The 22,000-nt window shown below is 43.9% G+C and overlaps 1 protein-coding gene across 6 annotated transcripts in view; it reads right to left on the bottom strand.

Moving 5' to 3' along the window:
• ACTN4 (actinin alpha 4) overlaps positions 1-22,000 on the bottom strand; it is a 71,073-nt gene that overhangs the window by 9,322 nt on the left and 39,751 nt on the right. For 3 of the 6 annotated variants that reach the window (XM_018576933.1, XM_018576932.1, XM_018576930.1), the window contains exons 2-14: positions 21,698-21,812; positions 20,914-21,033; positions 19,508-19,594; positions 19,332-19,419; positions 17,798-17,876; positions 17,626-17,707; positions 15,378-15,463; positions 11,692-11,784; positions 10,974-11,204; positions 9,881-10,028; positions 2,333-2,483; positions 1,099-1,207; positions 875-1,015 (exon numbers count right to left, since the gene is read on the bottom strand). In XM_018576933.1, the coding sequence (XP_018432435.1) occupies positions 875-1,015; positions 1,099-1,207; positions 2,333-2,483; positions 9,881-10,028; positions 10,974-11,204; positions 11,692-11,784; positions 15,378-15,463; positions 17,626-17,707; positions 17,798-17,876; positions 19,332-19,419; positions 19,508-19,594; positions 20,914-21,033; positions 21,698-21,812 (1,530 nt within the window). Of the gene's footprint in view, positions 1-874; positions 1,016-1,098; positions 1,208-2,332; positions 2,484-9,880; positions 10,029-10,973; positions 11,205-11,691; positions 11,785-15,377; positions 15,464-15,768; positions 15,855-17,625; positions 17,708-17,797; positions 17,877-19,331; positions 19,420-19,507; positions 19,595-20,913; positions 21,034-21,697; positions 21,813-22,000 lie in introns of all 6 variants that reach the window. The other 3 variants (XM_018576928.1, XM_018576929.1, XM_018576931.1) reach the window with 1 other exon arrangement.

Genomic DNA, 22,000 nt, shown 5'->3' with positions numbered 1-22,000 from the left:
GGTTATACTGCTTTATTTTTGATCTGATATGAGTCAACAGTCACTTTTTCAGTTGTGATATGCAGTGGATTCAAGTCAGAAGAGGAATGTCTGCAGCAAAGCCGAGATCAGATCAGATACTGGAAAACTTCCAACCACCACCTAGTTGCTCAAATTCCTAAATAACTATTTAGCTGCTCAAGACATAAGGAAACTCCTTGAAAAAATGAAGGATATATTACAAAATAAACCCAAAACAAACCAATATCATAAGACACTATAAATGACCAATTAGGAAAGATTCTGCAGTTCCAGCTCTCTGCACTAGATGGCGATGTTCTACTGTTTCCAAGCTGCCACCACCCGTCAGACTTTAAACACAGGATGTCAAATAAGGTCTGACTAGCTAAAACAATGGAGGGTTTTCCTCTATAGGAAGGGAAGGAAGCAGCCAAGACAGCACCATGCATGTTGCTACATACCTCCATCTTGCTTTGGATCCAAGGTCCCTCCACATTAGCTAGGCTGGCAAACTCCAGACGCAAGCGCTCGTTGGACTGTTGCTTGTCCTGCTCTGTCGTCAAAGCATTGTCTCTCTTTGGGACCAGCTGCTGTACCTGAAATTGATCATTTTGCATTAGAATCGGCTCCTGTACCCAGGCGACCTCACGCTCATCATTCTAGAGTCACCTACCTTGTCCCATTTGGAATTAATTATTTCTGGAGTAACCGTGGTGTAAGGGTTTCCACCGGACAACTTAATGTTGTTATAATCGGCGATCTTCTGGATCTGGCGTTGGATGTCAAGGATGGCTTCCCTCTCTCGGTCTGCATCTGGCAGAGTGGTGGGGGCGGGGGGGGGTCCAAAAAGCTTTTACCCAAAGAACAAACTCACATCCACTTCTTCAACAGTGTGTACAATAAACATGTCTTGCAAATCCTCCATGGCCCCCTCCATCCAGTTATTAAATGGCGCTGCCCTCTTGGCATACTCCAGGTTCATCTGGTCAATATTCTCCAAATGCTTTTCTGTTTGCTGGAGAAAAAAAATGCAGGTCAATGAAGATCAACATGGAAGAACAAAAAGGAACTAAATGGAGTCAGTGCCGCCGTCCTCACCTCTAAGGCTTCTCGTCTGATGTGTGTCAGTGACCCTAGGACATCCCACTGGTCACAGATCTTTTGGCAACGTGCGTTTACACTAGGGGAGTCATAATAGTCAAGTTCACTGGAAAAAAGAGAGAAATAATATTTAGCAGCTGCAAAACAACTTTTATTTTTTTTCAGAAAAAGTAGTATCCCCTGGACAGACTGCTCACACCCACGTGTACAGCCTCTCATCTAAACCTTTACACGTGTCAGTGGAATCAAAGATGCTATTCACTGCAGCCATGGCAAGCCTGGAAATATGGAAGTTGTGAAACTCGCTGCTTGGAATGTCTTCTAATGATGTGTGTGAGACATGAACAAAGAGGACACTGTGTGTTTATGTACACACACCTAGGGCAAGCAGCAAAGAACATAACATGTATCAGCAACCATTCCTGATCCGTGCCACCAAATAGTAATGATGCACATCAGGCAATAAGGTTCTAAGTGCCACAGATGATTAAAGAGACCCTGTCAGGATAGAGGAGCTGGAGCTGCTGCTGCTGCTGCTGCTCCCATCTACGCTAAACTGTGTGGATGGAGGAATCTCCCACTGGACCAAGCTTCGGTATCTTGCTACTCGGCCCCGCTGGCTCTCAAAATACCTGAACAATCTGATTGGGTGCAGGCATTGTTCAGGATTTTGAAAACCAGCGGGGCTGACTATCAATATACTGAAGCTTGGCCCAGTGGGAGATTGCTCCACCCACACAGTTTAGCGTAGATGGAGGAATCTGTTGCAGATCCAGATATGGATTGTAATCTTTTTCAGTCCTGTCTACACAAGACCTGCAGTCTTTTTAGCCCCCATTCACACCTATGCGTATTGTAATATGCGCGTCTGTCGCGCGACCGTCACGCTTTTTTTTACCGCGATTCGCGGTAAAAAAAATGGGGGGCGACCGTCGCGCAATTCCAAAGGCTACTTGGCAGTATACAAATGGAAAACGCCCTACAAAACGGACCAATACGCAGCAAAAAACGCTCCGGGACCTTTTCATGCGTGGGCCGTTTTGTAGTGCGTTCGGGACGGGCGGAAATACGGACAGGTGGGAACGATACCATTGACTACAATGCTATTTATTTTTTTGACCGTTTTGTAGAGCGTTCATCGAGCGTAGGACGCGCTACAAAACGGTCAGGTGTGAATGGGGCCTTAAGCCTACCACTATTATACATAGCAATTATGGCGGTGACCACTCACTTCAGCTCTTGTGCAATGGCAGCGATCTGCTCCACTCTGTCTTGGTGAGCTGCCAAGTCACTCTCAAAGGCCTCATGTTTTCGGATCAGAGCCTTGATATCTGCAAGGGTGGCTGTTTCGTAGTCCTTTTGCTTCAATAAGGGCTCCTTGCCTGTTGAAAGAAAGACTTGTCAGGTACAGTACTGAAATATCCAAAATAAGCAAACCACTGCTAGGAGTCTGTCATGGATTCTCAGGAAAGCCATATTTGTTAACATAGGCTTGCAGGTATCAGAATATAAAATTAAACACCCATTCTGCTTCCCTCTACATAGCAAAATGTTAAAATAACTGGCCACACCATGGCAATGGCCAGTCCACACTTGCCTAAAACTGACCCTACATGCATAAGGCTCCATTCATATATACTTTTGTGTTTCCCGCATGCGGCCACCGCCAATGTCTGATCAATGCACATTAAAATGCAGTTTTTTTTCAGTTTAGAGCGGCTCTGCACATATTCGGCCGGCTGAATTTGTGAGGACAACCGCTTCTGTTTGAATGGAGCCTTAATGTGCAACAGTGCACTGTAAGCCATGGGGTGCTGGTGACATCCTTTTGCAAACTTGTTTTATTAGATGAATCGGCCGGATGGAGGAAGATCAGTCTGTGACTCTCATGTTTGTCAGTTTGCTCAGCCAACAGATAGTCACATAAAACACAAAAGTCTTGGTAATCCTATTTCTGAACAGGAAGATACACAGCACTCTGGGTGACTTGACATATATAAAGTCAGCAGAATATGCATATGGAAAGTATCTCATATGCTTAAATCATCAGAAAGCGGATTTGCTCTTTTCCAGTTCCTCAACTCATTCTTATTTTATCCTTAAAAGAAAAAAAAAAATGTTTGGTCTCTTGCACTGCTGATAGTAATCACTTGTATCACTGCTGTAAGGACTTACCTTAAAAGGAGACCTTTTCACCATAGTTCTCCTAAGGGTAACGGGAGGACACAAACTAGCGTCCTCCCGTCACCCAAAGCTCAGTATACCGCGAGCTACAGCTTGCGGTATACTGGGACGCCGTAGCCGGATCCCAACAATACTGTCTGGATCCACCCAGCTGCGTGAGTGACAGCTGGCTCTGCCTATCTAGAGGCAGAACCAGCTGTGCCCGCCCCCCTCCGCTTCTCCAGTCAGCGCTGGAGGATCGGAGCGGGGAGGGGGGGAATCCCTGCAGGGAGCCGTGACAGTCACAGCTCTCTGTAGGGACATGATCGAGAAGTGAGCGAGCGACGGTATTTGTTCGCTCACTTCCCGATCTATTGAGCCGACCTGTGACAGTCTCATTGTTACAGATCGGCTAGAACTATGAGGATGAGTGAAAAGCACTCACGTCATAGTTCTCCTTTAACTCGCAAAAGAGAACTGTAGGAGGCTGATAACATTGTTTCAGTTCAGTGCACAGGAATAATTCTCCTTTAAATGATGTCTCTTAACCACTTGAAGACCAGGAGTTTAGACCCCCTTATTTGTCCAGGCCATTTTTCAGTATTCAGCGCTGCGGTACTTTGACTGAACTTTATTCCGTCATACAAAGCTCTACTGAAATTAATTTTATACCTTTTTTTGGGGACGCAGAGCTTTCTTTTGGGGGTATTTAATCACCACAGGGGGGGGTGGGGGGGTTATTTTTTTACTATATTTCAGAAAAGTTATTTTCTACATTGTTAGAAAACAATTATTACTACCCAATTTGCTTGGTAAAATATAAAAGTTGGGGTCACGTCAGGTAAATACACGCCAAACATGTCATGCTTAAAAATTGCGCGCACCCGCGAAATCGCAAAAAACTACCATACCCAAAATTGGCCATAGGCAACGATTTAAAAGCTTTTACCGTTCATCAGTTTAGTGTTATCAGTGATTGCTGGCCCTAGAATTATTGCTCTCACTGCGACGTTTGCGGCGATATGCAAATGTGCGGCGTAATGGGCGAAATCGTCGTTTTCGCAGGTATGCGCACCCGACGCATGTTTGCATGCATGTATGGGGGCTTTAAAAAAATTGTTTTTTTTAATACTTTTTTGTGTGTAACTAAATTTTTTTGGGGGAAACAAATTTTTTTTCCTATTTTTTTTTACTCTATTGCTATCACATAGGGGGCTAAGAAACCTATGTGATCGCAAAAGATGTGACAGGTCCTCTTTATGGAGCAATCAGGGGTCTCCAAGACCCCTGTCACCTAGGACCCCTCAAAGAAGCTGATGAAGCACAGATCTGCTTCATCAGCTTCTCCCCAGCGTCTAAAGCTGGAGAGTGACACAAGAATGCGGAAGTGATGTAATATACACCACTTCCGCATTCTAACGCCGGAGAGGGAACCAGAGAGAGATTGTGTACCGACCTCCCTCTGATCCCGTCAGAGAGGCACTATGCTGGTCCCGGGCTCGCACCGGGCACAGCGGAGCCCGGGACCAGTGTGACAACAGGAGGGGGGGCCGCGGAGGGAGGACACGGGCTGGCAGCTCATACCAGCGATCCGCCGGCTCTATAGCCGGCGGATCGCTTGTATGTTAACAGGCATCGGTGCCTGTTTTAAAACAACGGCCGGCCGGTAGTTAATCTGATCTTCTTTACTGTCCTTTCCAGCTGTCTCTCCAGCGCTAGTGCAGGTCTCCGATCCAGCGCTGACTCCTCTCATGTCTCACGGTGTCTGTGCGGGTGCACGCTGCTCCATAGACTTACCTTGTGTCTCTCCTCGTCTCCCGGCCGAACATCTGAACTGTGCATGCGCCCGCCCCAAGATCCTTCACGGCAGAGACACAGGTAAGTTTAAACCCTTTTTAAAAGTTTTTGTTTTTTTACAATGTTTTTGCATACATCTACTGCTTGCTAGCAGCAGATATATGCAAAAAAACGCTGATGGTCTATTAACCCTTTAATACAAGCTAAGGTGAAAAGAGACTAGAGGAATCAAAAAGCCCTCAATCCATAATTTCAACAGTATTTGAATGAATACAATCAGCAGCTTAAATATAAAAAAAAAAACCACAAGCAGTAAGCAAAACCACAATCTGGTTTTCGTTCCACTACATTTATTTTCGAAGAGGAAGGAAATAAGCAAAAACGTAAAAGCAATACGATGCTTTAAATGGTTATCAGCAAGTTTATCTCATAAATAACTGATGGACAAGATTTTGAAACCATGAACAGCACAGATACTGCTATTACTGTGTTATGAAAAAGAGGATTTTAGTGCTTAGTGTAAAATCCTGTTCCTGGAATCCATTAATGGACACAGGATGTCTTAAACCATCGGGTCATACTGCCACCTACAGGAGGACTGGACACTGGCAAAACAATATATCTATAGGCCAGCCCGAGATGAACCCTTCTACTACTAACATACTTCAGTTTTGCAGCAAAGCAGTAGTGACGTCATGGTCATGAAAACAGAGGGATGAGACCTGTGCTCCTCAATAGACTCCAAGAAAAGGATTTTAGGGCAAGTACAAAAACCCTAATATTCTTGCCTGTCCACGAAGGGACACAGGAAGTCTTAAAATCTTTAAAATGTCCAAAAGCAGTCCAGAGATGGACAGCACAGGAAAAAAAATGCTAGCAAGCCCAATGTAAAACAGGAAACTGTGTACAGCTGAAAGAGCCACTTGAAGGACTTTATGCCTGAAGGAGAAGAAATGTCCACTTGGTAAAGCTTGGAGAGCATGTGAACAGAAGACCAGGTGGCAACCTTACAAATCCAGGAGACGGAGGCTTGATGGCAAAAAAAAGCAGGAAAAATCAGTCTTTCTGCAAAAAGTAGTGGCTGCAAGATAGACTCACAAGGCCCAAACCAAATTCAAACAATGGAGGGAGATCTCCTGGTGAACTGGAGCCAGGTAGAGGGACAGAAGTACAATGTCCTGATTAAAGTGGAAAGACTGCCTTGGGGATCAAGGAAGTCCTGGGACACAACACCACCTTGTGCTTGTACAGAACCAAAAAGGGTTGCTTGCAGGATAAATCTGCAGGCAAAATCGCTTCCCTAGCCAAAGCGATGTCCACAAGAAATACAACCTTGTGAATACAGCGAGAATTGTCTCTGACAGTTTCAAATATGGGCTTCTGAAGAGTCAAAATGTCCAGATTCAAACCCCACAGAGTTGAAGGGGATTGGACTGGGGAAACCACAAGGGAGAAGGGCTGCACAAATGTCTAACAGAAAGTAAGCCGCCAACGGTGTCTGAAACAGAATAGAAAGGAAAGTTACCTGGGCCTTGATGGTACTAAGAGTCAAACCTTGGTCCAGATCCATCTTCATAAAGTCTGATCTATGCCATAGAGAAGGCCCCAGGAGGACTCACACCAACCAAAATTATGCTTTCTAGGTCTAATAATCCTTGAGTGAAGTGGACTTCACTAGTCCTGAGCATTATAGTACTCACAGACTAAGATGTCCATCCATTAGAACTTGGCCTTCAATAGCCATGCCCTTAAAAAGCCAGTCCATAGGATAGCAGATAAGACCATTTTGGCAGAGCCTACAGCTACATACCAGGTCAGTGTACCATACCTGCCTGGGCCAATCCCAAGCAATGAGAAGACAGGCCGAATGGAAGAGCCAAGAACGGGTAGTCTAGAGGCCCTACAGTAAAATGCAAAAAGTGTTTGTGAGCCCAAAAGATGGACACAAGTAAATAGACATGTTTTTTGTCTACCAAAGCCAGAAATTCCCCCAGGTGAAGGGAATCAAAGACAGATCTGGTTGATTCCATCCAGAGTTTTTAGGCCCAAAGGTAAATCTTTAGAGCCTTGAGGTCAAAGATGGGATGAATTACCCTTTGTATTTTGGGACAGAGAACAGGTTGGAGTAAAACCCCTAAAACTATCCTGCAGCCAGAACTGGGGCAATGTCCCACTTGGCCCAGAAGTCCTGATGAAAATCTGCAAATCGCTGAGGGGACACAGGAAGGTTTGACATTAGAAACTGGGGAGGGTAATGGAGCAAAACTCGAGCTTGTAGGCCTAAGACACCATGTCTTGCACCCAGTCATCAGATGTCCCTGTACTCTGGAAAGTGGGGGCCCCTACATGCCAAGGAGGACTTATTTGTGGATTTGTCAGCCATGAAGTGCCAGACCTTGCAGGGTCAATGGCAGCAGCGGTAAGAAAGATCCCTTTAAAGCGATCTGGACCAATTAGACAGGATTTGGCAAAGTCAGAATACAGCCAAGATCAAGCATAAGGCAGGAGCCACCAAAGAGAATATACCGCATTTTTCCGTCTATAAGACGCCCCCAACTTTTCTTACCCAAAATTCTGAAATCAATATTTTAAATGGTATAATGCATTACAGTTACCTCAATCACGTCATGCTCCGACATTACAGCTCCGGGCACTGGCTACACGCTCTCCCGAGCGCCGGCCGACGTCAGGTACAAAAGATTTATGATCGGATTACAGAGACAAGATAACAGTTTTCCTCCAATCATAAATCTTTTGTAACCGACGTCAGCTGTTGCTGGGAAGAAAGCTGACCTCAGGTACAAAAGATGATTGGAGGAAAACTTATGCTTGTCTCAGCAATCCGTTTCACTTGTGAGGCTACAGTAGTTTGCAGTGGTATCGGCACATTCGGCAGTTTCGCAACCTCGGTTCTCCTCTCGGCCCCCGTGTATAAGACGCCCCTCTATTTTTAGGTAAACATTTTAATGAAAAAGTAGCGTCTTATACACGGAAAAATACGGTAGTTCTAGAAAAGGGCATCCAGCCATTTTTGTGGTTGTGTCCGTAATCGCAGTAATCCCTAATAATGTCTTTCATGGGTATGGCAGTCGCCTTTCTGCTACAGTGGGAGCAAAAAGCAATATCCTCACTAAGCGCTTAGGGGGAGAAAACAGTTCCTCAGGGCGTTTCTAATCTTCTAATACTAAAAGACCCAAGGCCAGAAACAGCACTTGTAGATATAGCCTTGGTGCGTAGCAAGAGTAAAAGTAGCCATTCTGTACCTTCAGAAGAGAAGATCGCCACAGTTATTCTATGCTTTCAAAAGAAAAAATATAATTGGCCTCAAGAACAACATTTCTAACAAATACTAGATTATAAATAGGAACTGCACGATGATACACAAATAACCACCAGTAAGATCACAGCCATCACATTCCCAGTGCAGTCAAGGAATGCAAAGCAGCTGGCATTGGCAGTATCTTCACTGATATGTCTTAGACCCTAAAGAAATGTGAGCCAAAATGATACAGCAACTACAACATGGAATCAGTATATTTAGCATCTATAGGAGTGAAGACCCTGGTGGTCGTCTTAACCCTCCCAACTCTACAAAAAAAGAAAAAACCTTTTTCATCTTCATTTTCCCCTTTGATGCCACCGTAAGACAGAAAGTAAAAGCACAGCAATAAATACCTGACAGAGTCCTCAGAAATGACCTAGAATTTGATATATTATGTGCCTGCATGCCACGTGATGTGTAATACTAACAGGCATTTATTAGCTCTCATAGATCACAGTACACCCCCTGGCAGTGCCTTCATGTTATTTTCTCTCCAGAAGGACGGAGCCCATCTTTGTTCAGGCATCATCTAGAGTCAGCATGAACTTCCTGTACTAAGCTGCTGGCTCAGAGATGAAACAAACCTGTAAAAGCTGGTGCCTGTGCATATATTAGCTGTACTCACAGATGTCTGACCAAGGTCAGCTCCGGCTGCACCTTCTCCGTATGTGTCTTGCTACAAGTTACAATGTCACAGTCTGATGATTTAGGAAGAGGAGCCTGGAGGAAATGCTTTCTCCTGGCTACAGAAGACTGAAGACATAATCTCAGCCTAGGGCACTGGATGAGCTGGAATGCTTTCTCATAAAAGGTGTATATTCTTAATTATACTGTTCCTGTACATTGTGACACATCGGGAATTTATTCATTCAGACTTGTGAAGTTCACTTTAATCCGTCTCTCACTCTATTAAAATAAAATACCCGGAGTTAAACTTAAACATATTGGTATTGAAGCCAATTGATCAGTATGACAACCAGGCAATTAGCTTTATTGTTACAAATAAGCTATGGCAGCTCACATCTGTGAAGGTTCTCATTCATCCAGGTCATAGTATATCTGTAAAAAAAACAAATCAAGGCAACTGGACTTGCTGTATTTTTCTTCAAGACGTTTCGCTGGTCATCCAACCATCTTTCTCAATTCTGTCTAGTGATTTGTTGCTGTGTCTTTCCACAATCATAATGGCTTTTTACATTGTAAACCAGAAGTCACCAACCTTTATCATTAGTTAGCTACAAGCGGGCTTGGGAAGTGACAGAGATAAAATGTCAGATATGAAAGAGCACTATCTATCTAATATTATATATAAAGTCCTCTCTCTCTAGACAGCCTTTGCTGATTTCATGCCTAGGATGTGTATAATGCTGACAGTGTCTAACTACAGTAGCCAGGCAGTGAGAACTGGCTGAAAGGTAGCTAGAATTCAGAAAGACTCTTAAGGCATATTTGAGGGTCTTGTTGGCAGTAATCATTTGCCTAACCAGGAGTACCCACCTTCAGTCCAGCTTTCATGAATAGACGCTTTCTGGCGGAACTTTTCAGCCAAGTGGTCCAACCTCTCCAACCTGCGGATTTCATTTAAGAGCCATTCCTCATAACCCTTCTCTGCCTGCTCCAAATGCTGCCAGCCATTATTAATGTCCTGGAAAATCAAAAGAAGTAAAATTCACATTACTGCTCCTCTGCATCATCTTATAGTTATGACAATTGGACTCCAAGCTTTACAGGGTTTTTTTTTGGAAGAGTTCACCTTTGGATTTCTTTAGAGCACATTACATTTTCTCAGTTCAGCCAGCGTAATTACCTAACTAGGCCATTATACAGAGTTGTCCTATGCTAGCTGAAAGTCCCATATGCAGTGAACTATCTGCTTTGTAGCTGTGGGCAGGAAGTGGAGTAAATGATGTGGGCTTGTAGCAGGGGAAAAGCTAAGGCAGCACCAGTGTGTCAATGTGCACTAACAGCGAAATGAGAATGAAGGTGGTCAGTCAGTGGCAGAAAGTCTTTAGAACTGAAAGCGCTATAAAGGTATTATCACCATGTTTATGCGGCCTTAGAGCACAGAAGATGTGGGTAGGTCACAAGAGTATCTACATTTCTCATAAGTCTCATATTATGTACGTTAGTACCTATATGTGTTACAACACTGTCCTTAACTGTTTGGTTGGAGCTGTCTATTAAAAGCAAGTGTTGCTTAGTCAAAGTTTCTTTCAAAATGTGCATTTTGCAGGTATGGAAGTCATTTCTTAAAACATTTTCTGTGTACAGAACACTGCTCTACTGCAGAGTAAAGTCTCTTCTGAAATCGACACATCCAAGAGAGCTAATCTCCTGCATTGCTACATGGTTCCTCCTGCCAACCTCCACAACAAGGACAGAGTAGATTGATACTACCAGAAAAAGTTGATTTTGGAAGAGGCTCCATCCAGGGATACTCTGCAGCAAAAGCGTTGTGGGCAGCAGAAGAGACAAAGCATTCCTACACTTCCTTGCAGGTATAGCATTTTGAAAGAAACTATAAGCGAGAGTCAGCTCAACCTTTCAGCCCTAAGTTTAGGGGCCTTCTCCCATAACTGAAGACACTCACCGACACCATCTTCCCCTCAGAAGGCATAAAAGCCGGTCGGTTACTGAGCCTCAGTTTAGTTTGTAGGGTGTTGAAGTTGATCTCCAGTTGGCATTTTTCCTGGACTTTTGGTGGCTTGTGCACGCGGCGGTAGTCCCGGAAGTCCTCTAGTTTCTGCTGCATGTCAGGCATGGTCTTCTCAGGCTGACGATCTTCCAACCATGGGATTGTGCGGCGAATCCATTCCAAGAGCTGCAGGAAGAAAAAAGCGAATTATAGTCACAAACAACTTAATCAATGTTTTCCATCTATTCAGCCTATAGTACAAAGCGGGGTTGTGCAGTAAAGTGCACCCCTAGTACAGCAAAGGTTTAAAAACACTGGACGCAACAGAATTCCCCCAAAACAAGATTACATTTTAGGGCCAGTCCAATCAAAACTAACATACAGGTTATGGGAGAATTCTGGTGGGCTGAACCTGTCTACACATGGCTCTTCTGCATTGCAGATGGCTGCCAGCACACAAGTCATGGCAGTCTCTTCTCCTCCAACGCTTCACAGGGTATATATGTGTAGCTTTGTGTGCACTGCTGCTCACAGTGAAGTCTTGAATGATGCAGAAATCATGAATTTGGAGCGGTGGGAGAGGGGCAATTCAGAGAACAGGTCTATTGATGACTGACAGATGTAAGGGGATCACTTTCCAAGTTATTGAAGAATAAACTATAAAAGGACTCACACTGCTGGCTAGTTTCTCATAATCCTCCATCAGATGTTCATTCTCTTGATTGACTGCCAGGACTTTGCAGATTCTGTTGGCAGCTGTCTCAGCCTAAAGGAAAACACATTAATTTAGAAGGAGATATACATGTGCAGAAATATTATGCATTAACAGACACAGATCAACAAGGAACCTACCAAACAGGGTGGTGATAAATCTATATTACTAGGCAATTTTATTATACAATGAGTGGCACGCTCGAAAATAGTCTAAATTATTCACAGGGCTTATACACTAGATTTCTCTGATAAGCCATGAAAACACAGAACAAACAGGCTGCATGTAATGTGTTCCTGAAGGTGCTTCTTGTACCCAGTCCTCCCTACAAACTTCAATGTTACCTTTAGCTTTCATATATTCCCCCTCTCATTGGGTTACAATGTATCATTGCGTTACAATGTATCATTGTGTGTAACAAGGGGAGCAGTTGTGAGTCCAGTGACTGGCAGGTTAGGAAAACTTTTAAAGTCCATGTAAAAACAAAACAGTATAAGGTTCCATTCACATATAGCGTTTGTGTTTCCCAAGCGGTTTTCCATGCAGTCTTCGCAAAACCTATATGTGAAAAAACTGCAAAGATCCCGCTGGTTTAAAAGGTACTATATAGCCGCTGAGGTGCGGAATCCGCCGTATTATTGCGCTTGCAATAGTCTGAACTGGGAATGCATCGATACCAAGTACAGTACTCCCTACAAGTACAATTAGTGCTCATTAACACTGGGCATTTAATCGCGTGATTTCCGCCGCGATGCCGCGCATTTTTGCCACGCGATATTGCGAGAAGTTGTCATCCAATGATTTTCAATGGAGCTGTTCTAATTTACAGCTCCATGTCGCCCGTCGCTTGTGCAGGACCCTTTTTCCCCGCGGATGTAGCGCGATTTTGCTATTTTTGAATGCAGCCCAACAGTGAAGGTCGCACGATCGTCGCCCAGTCACGCTATCCCGCTGCACGGGAATCCGCTCGAGGTAAGTGTCGCTTAGTGTGACTGGGGCCTTAGATAATTTTTGAGCTCCAAGACCAGACTAGAGAAGAATTCAAAAGTTAAAAAGGCAGCTGTCATTTGTAAGGCGCACACAGAGCTCCTGGGATTTGTACATCTCTGTTTTAATGTATGGTTTTGTTTTTATAAATAAAGGGATGCACCGATACCAGTTTTGCAAGTACAAGTACCGATACTTGCCCAAGTACTCACAGATACGAGTACTGATACATTTTTGTTTATTGTCATGCGACAGCTTTTCTAAAACAATATCAACAAATTATTTCAGGACAGTGGTGGAGCACCAGAGCCCGGTCCCAGCTGCAAGCGCTGCAACCCTGATAGTTCTCATGAAAATGCTAAGTATCTGCACTGGTACTCGAAAAGTATTGTTGCATCCCTAGTCTGAACAATGCACATTAACGTGCATTGATGTTTCTGTTTAGAGCGGTTCTGCGAGTTTTCGTACAGCCGAATACGCGCGGACAGCTGCTCCAGTGTTAATGGAGCCTAAGTGAAGCACATATCTCTGGCCACAACATTACCCTTTATTTTAGGATCAAAGCACTCTGTGCTAATACCAGCACAGTGGCATTAAATGCAGCTCTCACACCATCTGGTTAAATCGCTTACACCACAAAAGCATGGCCTCCATTGTGGTTGGGTGAGAGGTTCACCCTAAATCAAGATACTAAATACTAAGAAAGCAATTACAAGTGAAAAGTGATGCTGCTTTGTTACAGTAATACATTTATCTGTGCTGCTTGGAATCTAAGTGGCAACTCTGAATACAATTACTCAGAGAGGTCATAAATGAACCACTTCACTGCAAAACAGATGTGAAATGTGTTTATACGTTAGAAGACAAATCACTTTGCAGTAAAACATTATACCTCAGCTGCACATTAAGACAAGATAAGCATAGAGTCTGGACTGTGGAGCCAGTGCTCTGTGCTTCTGCCAAGGGGTTGGACAGTTATGTTACAAGAAGCAGCTTTCCGTGTTAAAGGCAATACATGACAGTCAGATCATTTCTTTTAAAAAACATTACTGGAAATCACAGGGGGAGAGAGGAACTGGCTGAGTGGCAGTCATACAGTCACACTCACCCCTCCTATGTCTCATGCATACAATGCACAGGACTCAGCCTCGTAGAACCAAAAGGAAGCACAGAACATAATAAAGCTTACTCGCTGCACACTCGGAGCTTCTCACAACGTGCATTCAAAGCTGGAGCGAGTCAGAGCCTGCCCCAATAACTGGCTGGAGGACATCCAACACCATCTAGCCATTTACTGCGCAACTTGACTGTCCTTCCTCCACCCCTTTCATTTACTGAATTTTTCTTTGAATTAGAGAGTCTCAGCATCACATGCACCTACATTACATTGGGTGGTCAGAAAGCAAATACAGTCTGCCCAGAATCGCCCACTGCTCTAGATTGACATCTACCCATAAAGGCATTGGGATATTGGCATAACTCCTCCCAAGAGCCAGCCCACTGCTTGCATCAGGACTGCGGGATCCTGAGAGGAGTACTAAGGCAGGGTGCTGTGAAGCTAGCAAGTCAGCACCCTGCCGGCTCCTCCCTTCAGCTATGATCAGCCTGCATTGCATAGAGAAGCAGAGACTCAATGATGAAATCACTGGGTCATAAATAAGGTATGCTATGAAAACAGACAAATGTCATCAGCATGCTGTTTGCATAGGAGACAGGAGGAACCAGGGAATGCGAGGAACCAGGGAATGCAAAAAAACAGGGAACGCAGATTCAGCTTAAGCTTTAATTTTAAGTGACCATGACTAAATCCCCTTTGAGATGAATAAGCATGCAGATGTTTATTCACACAATGACTGGGAAGTTACTAGCTGTGCTTGCATGGCTAAAATAAACTTTCCGGACTCCAAGCTGCAATTATTGTGACTGGGTGGTGGAGCCAAGAAAAAGCAGCCATGGGTCCAACAGCTTTGGCCTCAGCTACCTATTGCCAAATCTATGAAAGCCTGCAGTAGCCAATACTCCAATGGGAATCCAATCATTACATGTACAGGCTCCATACAGAGCAAAGACAGGTTTGCTCCATTATACCTGGACACTTAGGGGATGATTTATAATGGAGTGGATACTAAGGCCTGGTTCACACCTGAGCGTTTTGTAGCGCGTTCAACGCTCGTCGAACGCTCTACAAAACGCTCAAACATCTAAATCCCATTGTATTCAATGGGTCTGGTTCACACCTTGCCGTATTTCCGCCCGTCCGAACGCGATACAAAACGGCCTACGCCCAAAGAAGTACACGTACTTCTTTGGGGCGTTTTGGTCTCGCGTTTCCATTAGGATACAACCAAGTAGCCCACGGAAACGCGCGTTTGTTGCGCGGTTTTTTTACCGCAAATCGCGGTAAAAACACGCGCCGCGAACCGCGTGACAAACGCGCATATTCAATACGCCTAGGTGTGAACCCAGTGTAAAAGCCGGTCAGGTACAAAAACAACCTTCCACTACAAATGGGAAAATTTCTACAAACACATGTTAGGTGCTACAAGACAATAGTAAGTAAAGTGGATTACAGATCCAGAGAGTGTTGAAACAAGCGTATTGTTTAGAGAATTAGACAGGACAGGCTAAAAACCCAGCATGAGAAACCAGCAGCAGCTCACCTTCTGAGCACCAGAGAAAGCATGGTAGAAGCAGGAAACGTAGGTCATTATGGCCTTCTCATCAGGTCTGAGAGTGCCCACAATATCTGTGCAGAGAAGAAAGAGAAAGGACAAGTGCAGAGTGAGGAGGCGCAGAGCCAGTCAGGAACCTAATGAGGAGCCTTTCTGTCCCAGATCTGAACCTCTCTGCCCTCAGTCTGTGTCAGGAATGGCTGCGTGAGCTGCAGAGCTCATTGTGTCTCTTTACACCGGAGAGCAGGAACATCGAGAGATTCCTGACACAAAACAAGGTGACAGCATGCCATGAATCTGCAAGACAAGCTGGAAATTAGGCATGCGGAAAATAAAGAGAGGAGACAGGTGGGGGCACTGTGGCAGCCCCTGACGCTACCTTCTGAGCTCCTGAGAAGGCGTGGTAGAAAGAGGACACGTATGTCATGATTGCCTTCTCATCAGGGCGAGCGGTGCCGACAATGTCTGGAAATGAAGGGAATAGGTTAAGACACGGAAAAACAAACAAATTGGCTGAACTCTCAGGCGTCTTTTCACTCTAGACCAGTGATGGCAAATCTTTTTTGAGACCAAGTGCCCAAACTGGATCACTAAACCACTTCATGTATCTCAAAGTGCCAAACTGTTCTGTACTGTACTAGGGGCTGACCGATATAGATTTTTTGGTACCGATAACGATTATGGGCCACCTTTCAGGCCGATGAATTATAATCAGATACCGATATTCTGTTTACATCCAGCTGCACTAGCAGCTGAATGTAAATGGCAGGCAGTGGCCTGACAGCGGTCGACCCATAGCCGCCTGTTTTTATTGTTGCATTCTGACAGCAATACATAAAAAGAAAACTAGCAGATAGCAGGGGAATCAATATCCAGCCTTCTATTGGCTATTTCCAATTGCAATAGCAGGCTGGCTATTGCACACGCCCACTGTCTGCTGTCAATTAGCAGAGGAGCTGACCTGAAGGAGAAAGTGGATATCAGATGAGCTAATGCTTCCCCTGCTGCCTTTTTTTTGTAAGACAAAAAAAAAACACAGCAGGGCACTCAATAGCTAGGCTGCTATTGGCTATTTCACATTGCAATAGCCAATAACAGGCTGGCTATTGCACCCGCCCACTGCCTCTGTCAATCAGAAGAGGACCTGAAGGAGAACTTCAGACCTACCTCTGTTGATTCACAGCAGCAGTGGGCGGGTGCAATAGCCAGCCTGCTATAGCAATTCGAAATAGCCAATAGCAGCCCAACTCTTGATTCCCCTGAATTGTTTTTTTTAACAAAACAAAAAACAGATAGCAGAGGAGCTAATGCTTCCTCTGCTATCTGCTGTTTATTTCTTTGTATTCTGACAGTGGTTCAATGGCTGTTGGCTTCTGACAGGCTCCTTCAATCAGCTGATCGAGGGATGCTGGCCGGATAGAGGCACCCACTGTGCAAATTTGCATAGTATTTATTATTGGTAATATTGGTCACTTTGACGGAGAAAAGCAATGAGGCAAGTCTATGGCTCGCGTGCCAGCTGTAGCATGCATGCCATAGATTCACCATTGCTGCTCTGGACGGTAGAAGGTAAAATGACAATAACCTAATTTGGTACGTTAGGGCAAAACTTGAATACTTGCAAGGAAAAATAACCTTTTTTGTGCAAAAAAAACAAACAGGGACCCTTTTCAATTCATTTGAGAGCCAGAGGATCCAGAGGTGTGCTTGAAAGAGCTGCCATCAGTTCCCACTGGCATTAAACTCATTTAAATATTTTTTTGTTGTTTTTTTAATGTGTCATGCCATGAGATCATCTGGGATAGGAGGTCATGTCGGCATAGATAAGACTCCGACAGTCTTAATGGAGAAATACTAGCCGTCAATTCGCTCACTGGCACTTTACAACTATGGTGAAAATTCAGCACTGAAGCTCCCAGCATCCATTTGCTGCACCAATACATAGCCATGTCACTGTATGGATTTTCCATTTCTTATACAAAACAGAATGTATGGAAAGGACTAAGGCACTTTGGTACAGAGATGAGGGTTTAAAAAGATGAGCAGGGATTCTAAAGATCTACTGTACCTCCTAAGCAACCATCGGGGAGATCGAGCTCCTAGACAACCATCGGGGAGATCGAGCTCCTAGACAACCATCGGGGAGATCGAGCTCCTAGACAACCATCGGGGAGATCGAGCTCCTAAAGATCCCTATTGATGAAAGGACATGTTGACTCCAGGATCTGAGGCTCACCTTCAGCGTCCAACATCTTCGGGATATCCAAATACTTCTCAGCCACTTCAAAGGCATTGTTCAAGTTAGTCACTGGGTCATCCTAAAAGAATAACAAAGAAAAGTGCTTTAAGTATGTGAAAAATACATACCCATAATATATGTTTTACCACATACAAAAATGTTGGTTTACCTTTCTCAGTTTATCATATTCTATAAGCTCTGGTCGGTGTCTGTGAATCAAGGCATTGAAAGCCAGGCCGTCCTTCCAGCTGCAAGGGGAGAGATGAATTATTATTTCTGAATGACTCTAACCAAGTATCAGTGAAGGGAAAAGCTGACTAATGTAATTATGAACATTAATTGGAGATGTACAATGTAGCCACACAGTATAAAATGCTTGTATTGTGGTGCTATGCACCAGTAACCATTCCCATTGCACAGCCACATCATTTGTGAGTGCTCTGTGTCAGCTTTATACACAGTAAATATTTTTTTCTGCAATGGGTTCTTTCACATGTGCAGAGATGAATTCAATTCAGTAAAAATACCTATGATATATCTTACAAATATCTACATAAGAGCAGACACCACAAGAAGCCTGCTTTTCCCCTGAGGGACACACTGCCTAGGTCCCTATGAGATTTAGTTTTATTTTATTACGGGGTCCTGAAATTCTTCAACTTCATTGCTTAGCTTTACCAAACTGCCACTCCACTGCCAAAAGAGTGTCTTTACCGGCCACTGAGGCAGACTCACTCACAGTGGAATGGCAATAGTCGATGTATACAGGGAAAGTCGCTATACAATTGCACCAAGACTATGGGAGGACATTTACACACATCTATACCTCAGGTGCAGCTATATACACTAGATATACTGGAGTAACACTATAAATTGTGTTCAACATATGCAATAGAAGCAAAACAAATCTGCAGCTCCTAAAATTGTATTGTATATAAGAATGCAAATATTTATTTTAGAAGGTCTTTATTGACTGAATACAAGAAGGAATTAGTTCCCCCATTCCCCAGGCATAGCGATCAAAACACAGAGCCAGCCTGCTGTGAAGGAGAAAAAGAAAAAAAAACCACAATGGCTCACTGGTTATCAAGTCTGCTTTGGGTATCACACAATGTCACCCACCTCTAACTCTACAGTGCTCTTCTATCATGATCTGTAAATGTGAGGAGAGGAGCCACAAACCAGCAACCCTAATTTTAAAACCCTTTATCTTCATATGTCTGGATATATGGAGATCCACTGGCCGTTCCTACGGGCAGGAGGTGCGACTTCAAAATACAGGCATATGGTGCATCTTGCAGTGATATTGTCGGATTAAATTGAAATGATGTGCTTAAACTGGGTGCAGCATGGGTGGGCAAATGAATATGGAATTCGGGGGCTAGTCTGCCCAATCCAGGAGCCACCTCCACGGACAACCACCATAGAAAACCTCATAAATTAGGTGCCAGCTGTAATTTTTGAGAAGCATTGGCTATTGTCCAGCCTTGCAATAAGCGATGGGTGCTTTTTAGCCATTTGTCTCCATTATAAAGTATCAGTCAAAAGAACATTGCCTTTCTTTTAAGAAAAGTGCTGAAGTGCAGGGCAATATGAGAATGGTTTGGCGACCATTACATGCAAATGAGAGCTACAGATACAGCTTTACAAATGTGGTGCTTGTGACAAACCAAAAGCAGCACATGCCAAAAGTGACATTTTACCTTATGTGGAAGTTCTGTACATTGACATTCTTGTAAGGCGCAGTTTTTCTCTGACACCACAGTAATAATCCTTCCTTCGCAGAGGTTTCTGTGGAGCCAAAAGAGGAACTTTATCACGAGACGGAAATTTCGGGGCATGAGAAAACAGGCAGAGAAACCACAGGCACAGCACTTACCTTCCACAGAGATGTCCTGAATGGCAAACCGCAGAATGATGGTCCAAATCATACCCAGTGTCATCTTGGCATTGCCATCAACAATTTCTGAGTGAGACAACACAGTGACCCAATCAACATCAGCTGCTGCTGCCAACTATTTTAATACATTATTCACTTACTTTTTCTGTAATAGAGAGATACTACAACTGGATTCACCCACAGAAAATAAAGGGGGAACAAGGCTACAATTTCAAAGACTGAGTCAGATTACAGAATAGCTGCAATGCAGATTGATAATCACTGAGCTTTAAAGTAGGCATAGATATTGGAAGTGATAATAGGATGGACAGTAATAAAACAATTCTGTTCACTAAGGAGTTGTGCTGTCATACAAAAGAACTCGTGCAAGAACTCAAGCTTAAAGAAACGGTCAGGTTATTCCCAGCTCTGAAATGAATCTGTGCTTTGGTCATGCAGGGCAAAAAAAAAAACAGGCGCGCTTATCTTTTTGTCACCGACTGGTTCCCAATAGTTAGAGGGGACCGGAGCCATCGGTGGCAGCCCAGCCTGACAGCTAGCAGCAGCACACTATGCCGGCCGCTAGCTGCCAAAGGATGCAGATTTACATACCCTCAACATGGGGCATCATGCAGAAGGAACGCTAATCTACAGACTGCAAGCACAAATGGGTTAATGCAGACACCCACACACACACCTATTTGCCACCACTGGGAGCAAAAGTAAAGATCCCATGTCAGCAATAAGTTACCGGATTCAAAGTTCACAAAGGCTATGGAGCGCTCTCACAGAAGTCATGCTGCTCCATACTTGTTTTTTCTGGCTCCCATCATAGAAAATAAAGCAGTTAAGGGGAAAGTTGAGTATGGGTGTGAGAACATTAAACAAATGATTGCTTTGCCCTGAATAAGCAAGCCACAGGTTAGTTTTCAGACAGTGGCTGGTGGACTTATAAGTTGCTTAGCTCAGGTCAAACAATAAAATACTGTGTAATAATTTGCTTTCACTCTGTTGCCCATGGTGTAGATATGTTGAGCCAGGTAGTGAGGGTCAGCCTAGCTCACTGCTGGAGTTCATCTTCTAATATAATATCAGCTATATGTGACAATACAAATCCATTAACCAGTGATGGATTCCAAGTAAACCTGCCAGGTGAGCTTATAATAAGTGCTGCAATATGCTGACAAATTCTAGCCAAGTATATAATGCCCCCAAACAACAACAGCTGGAAGCTTAAACTGCCTTTAATAGCCAACAAACTTGTGAGAATGAAATACACAGAAGAAGGAAGATAAAGAGTGAAAACAAAAACACCTTTGGGGAAGAGGAGGGAATGGGAGTCGTTTAAAAAGAAACAGTTCCCGTATTGTAACAAAGGTCACTTCAGAGCAGGAAAAAAAAAATACCTTCAGCTCCAATGGAGACCAACTTCACCCCTTTACTAGCAATGAAGTCCAGAGCTTTGTTGACGTTATTAATTTTATGGACCCTCATTTTTCCTCGTTCCGGTTTCGGAAGTCTTTCCCCTGAAAGAAACATATTGAATCAGAATAGACTTGTCATTTAACATGTGATCATTTGCAATGATGCTGCTCTCTAAGCCCGGCCGGCGTCTCCTCTCACAGGGGAGGTGTTTAAGCTGCAAAGGTCCCGATCTGCTTCCCACATACAATGTCCACACAAGTATCAGCCACACTCCAGAAAATCCAACCTAAAAAAGGATTTATTACATTCTATTTATTTTATTCTTCTCTGCCATTGACCTAGAATGTGCTTAATCATAAAGCCTCCATTTGCTGGACTTACTGGAGTGCTCCATTTCTTTTGTAGGCACTGTTTAAATCTAGGACAGAACTACAAATCTTCTGGCATGTAAAACAGCCCCATATATCTATTTCATCTTTGTATTTAGCAGTTTGCCCGGAGTTCAGCAAGTTCTATAGGACCTCCTCTCTGTAGAACACATTTGGCAGCAGTGGTTGGTGAAGCTCTTGTCTCTGTTGCCTTTGTCTTAGCCCTAAGTAAATCAAAACTTTTTGGGAGTTTAACTTGCAAGCTTTGAATGACACGATCATCATTTGTATTCCTCAAAGTTGTCAATCTGTATAGATTTTAGGTCTCTGTTGGCATTTTTACAGCATCCCAATGGGGGCTCCAAGTACCCAGCAGGGAAGTCTGTTCTTTGCCCACCTGAAATGACTTCCAGAAGTAACATAAGCTTCAACCCATCTCGGAAATCCTCATCGATGTTCTCGATCTGTGTGCCGGCTTTCCTCAGGTGGGAGTTACACCAAGCAGTGAAAGTCTGTGGGGAGAAGAAGCTGGTCAATTAAGGGCTCAAAACACAAAACTTCAAGCCTTTCTGCAGTCCTTGCATGCAATAACTGTTAGACGGCACCAGTGGTTAGCTACTAAAAATGCAGCAACCACCAACTTTTATAAAATGGCAATTTCAGGGGGGGAAAAAAAAAAGAATTGGAACCGCTGCCCTTG

Source organism: Nanorana parkeri, unplaced genomic scaffold (assembly GCF_000935625.1).
Source record: "Nanorana parkeri isolate BGI_ZX_2015 unplaced genomic scaffold, ASM93562v1 scaffold80, whole genome shotgun sequence".
NCBI classification, from domain to species: domain Eukaryota; kingdom Metazoa; phylum Chordata; class Amphibia; order Anura; family Dicroglossidae; genus Nanorana; species Nanorana parkeri.
The sequence above is the reverse complement of the archived record's forward strand: the minus strand, read 5'-3'. Positions and strand labels throughout refer to the sequence as shown.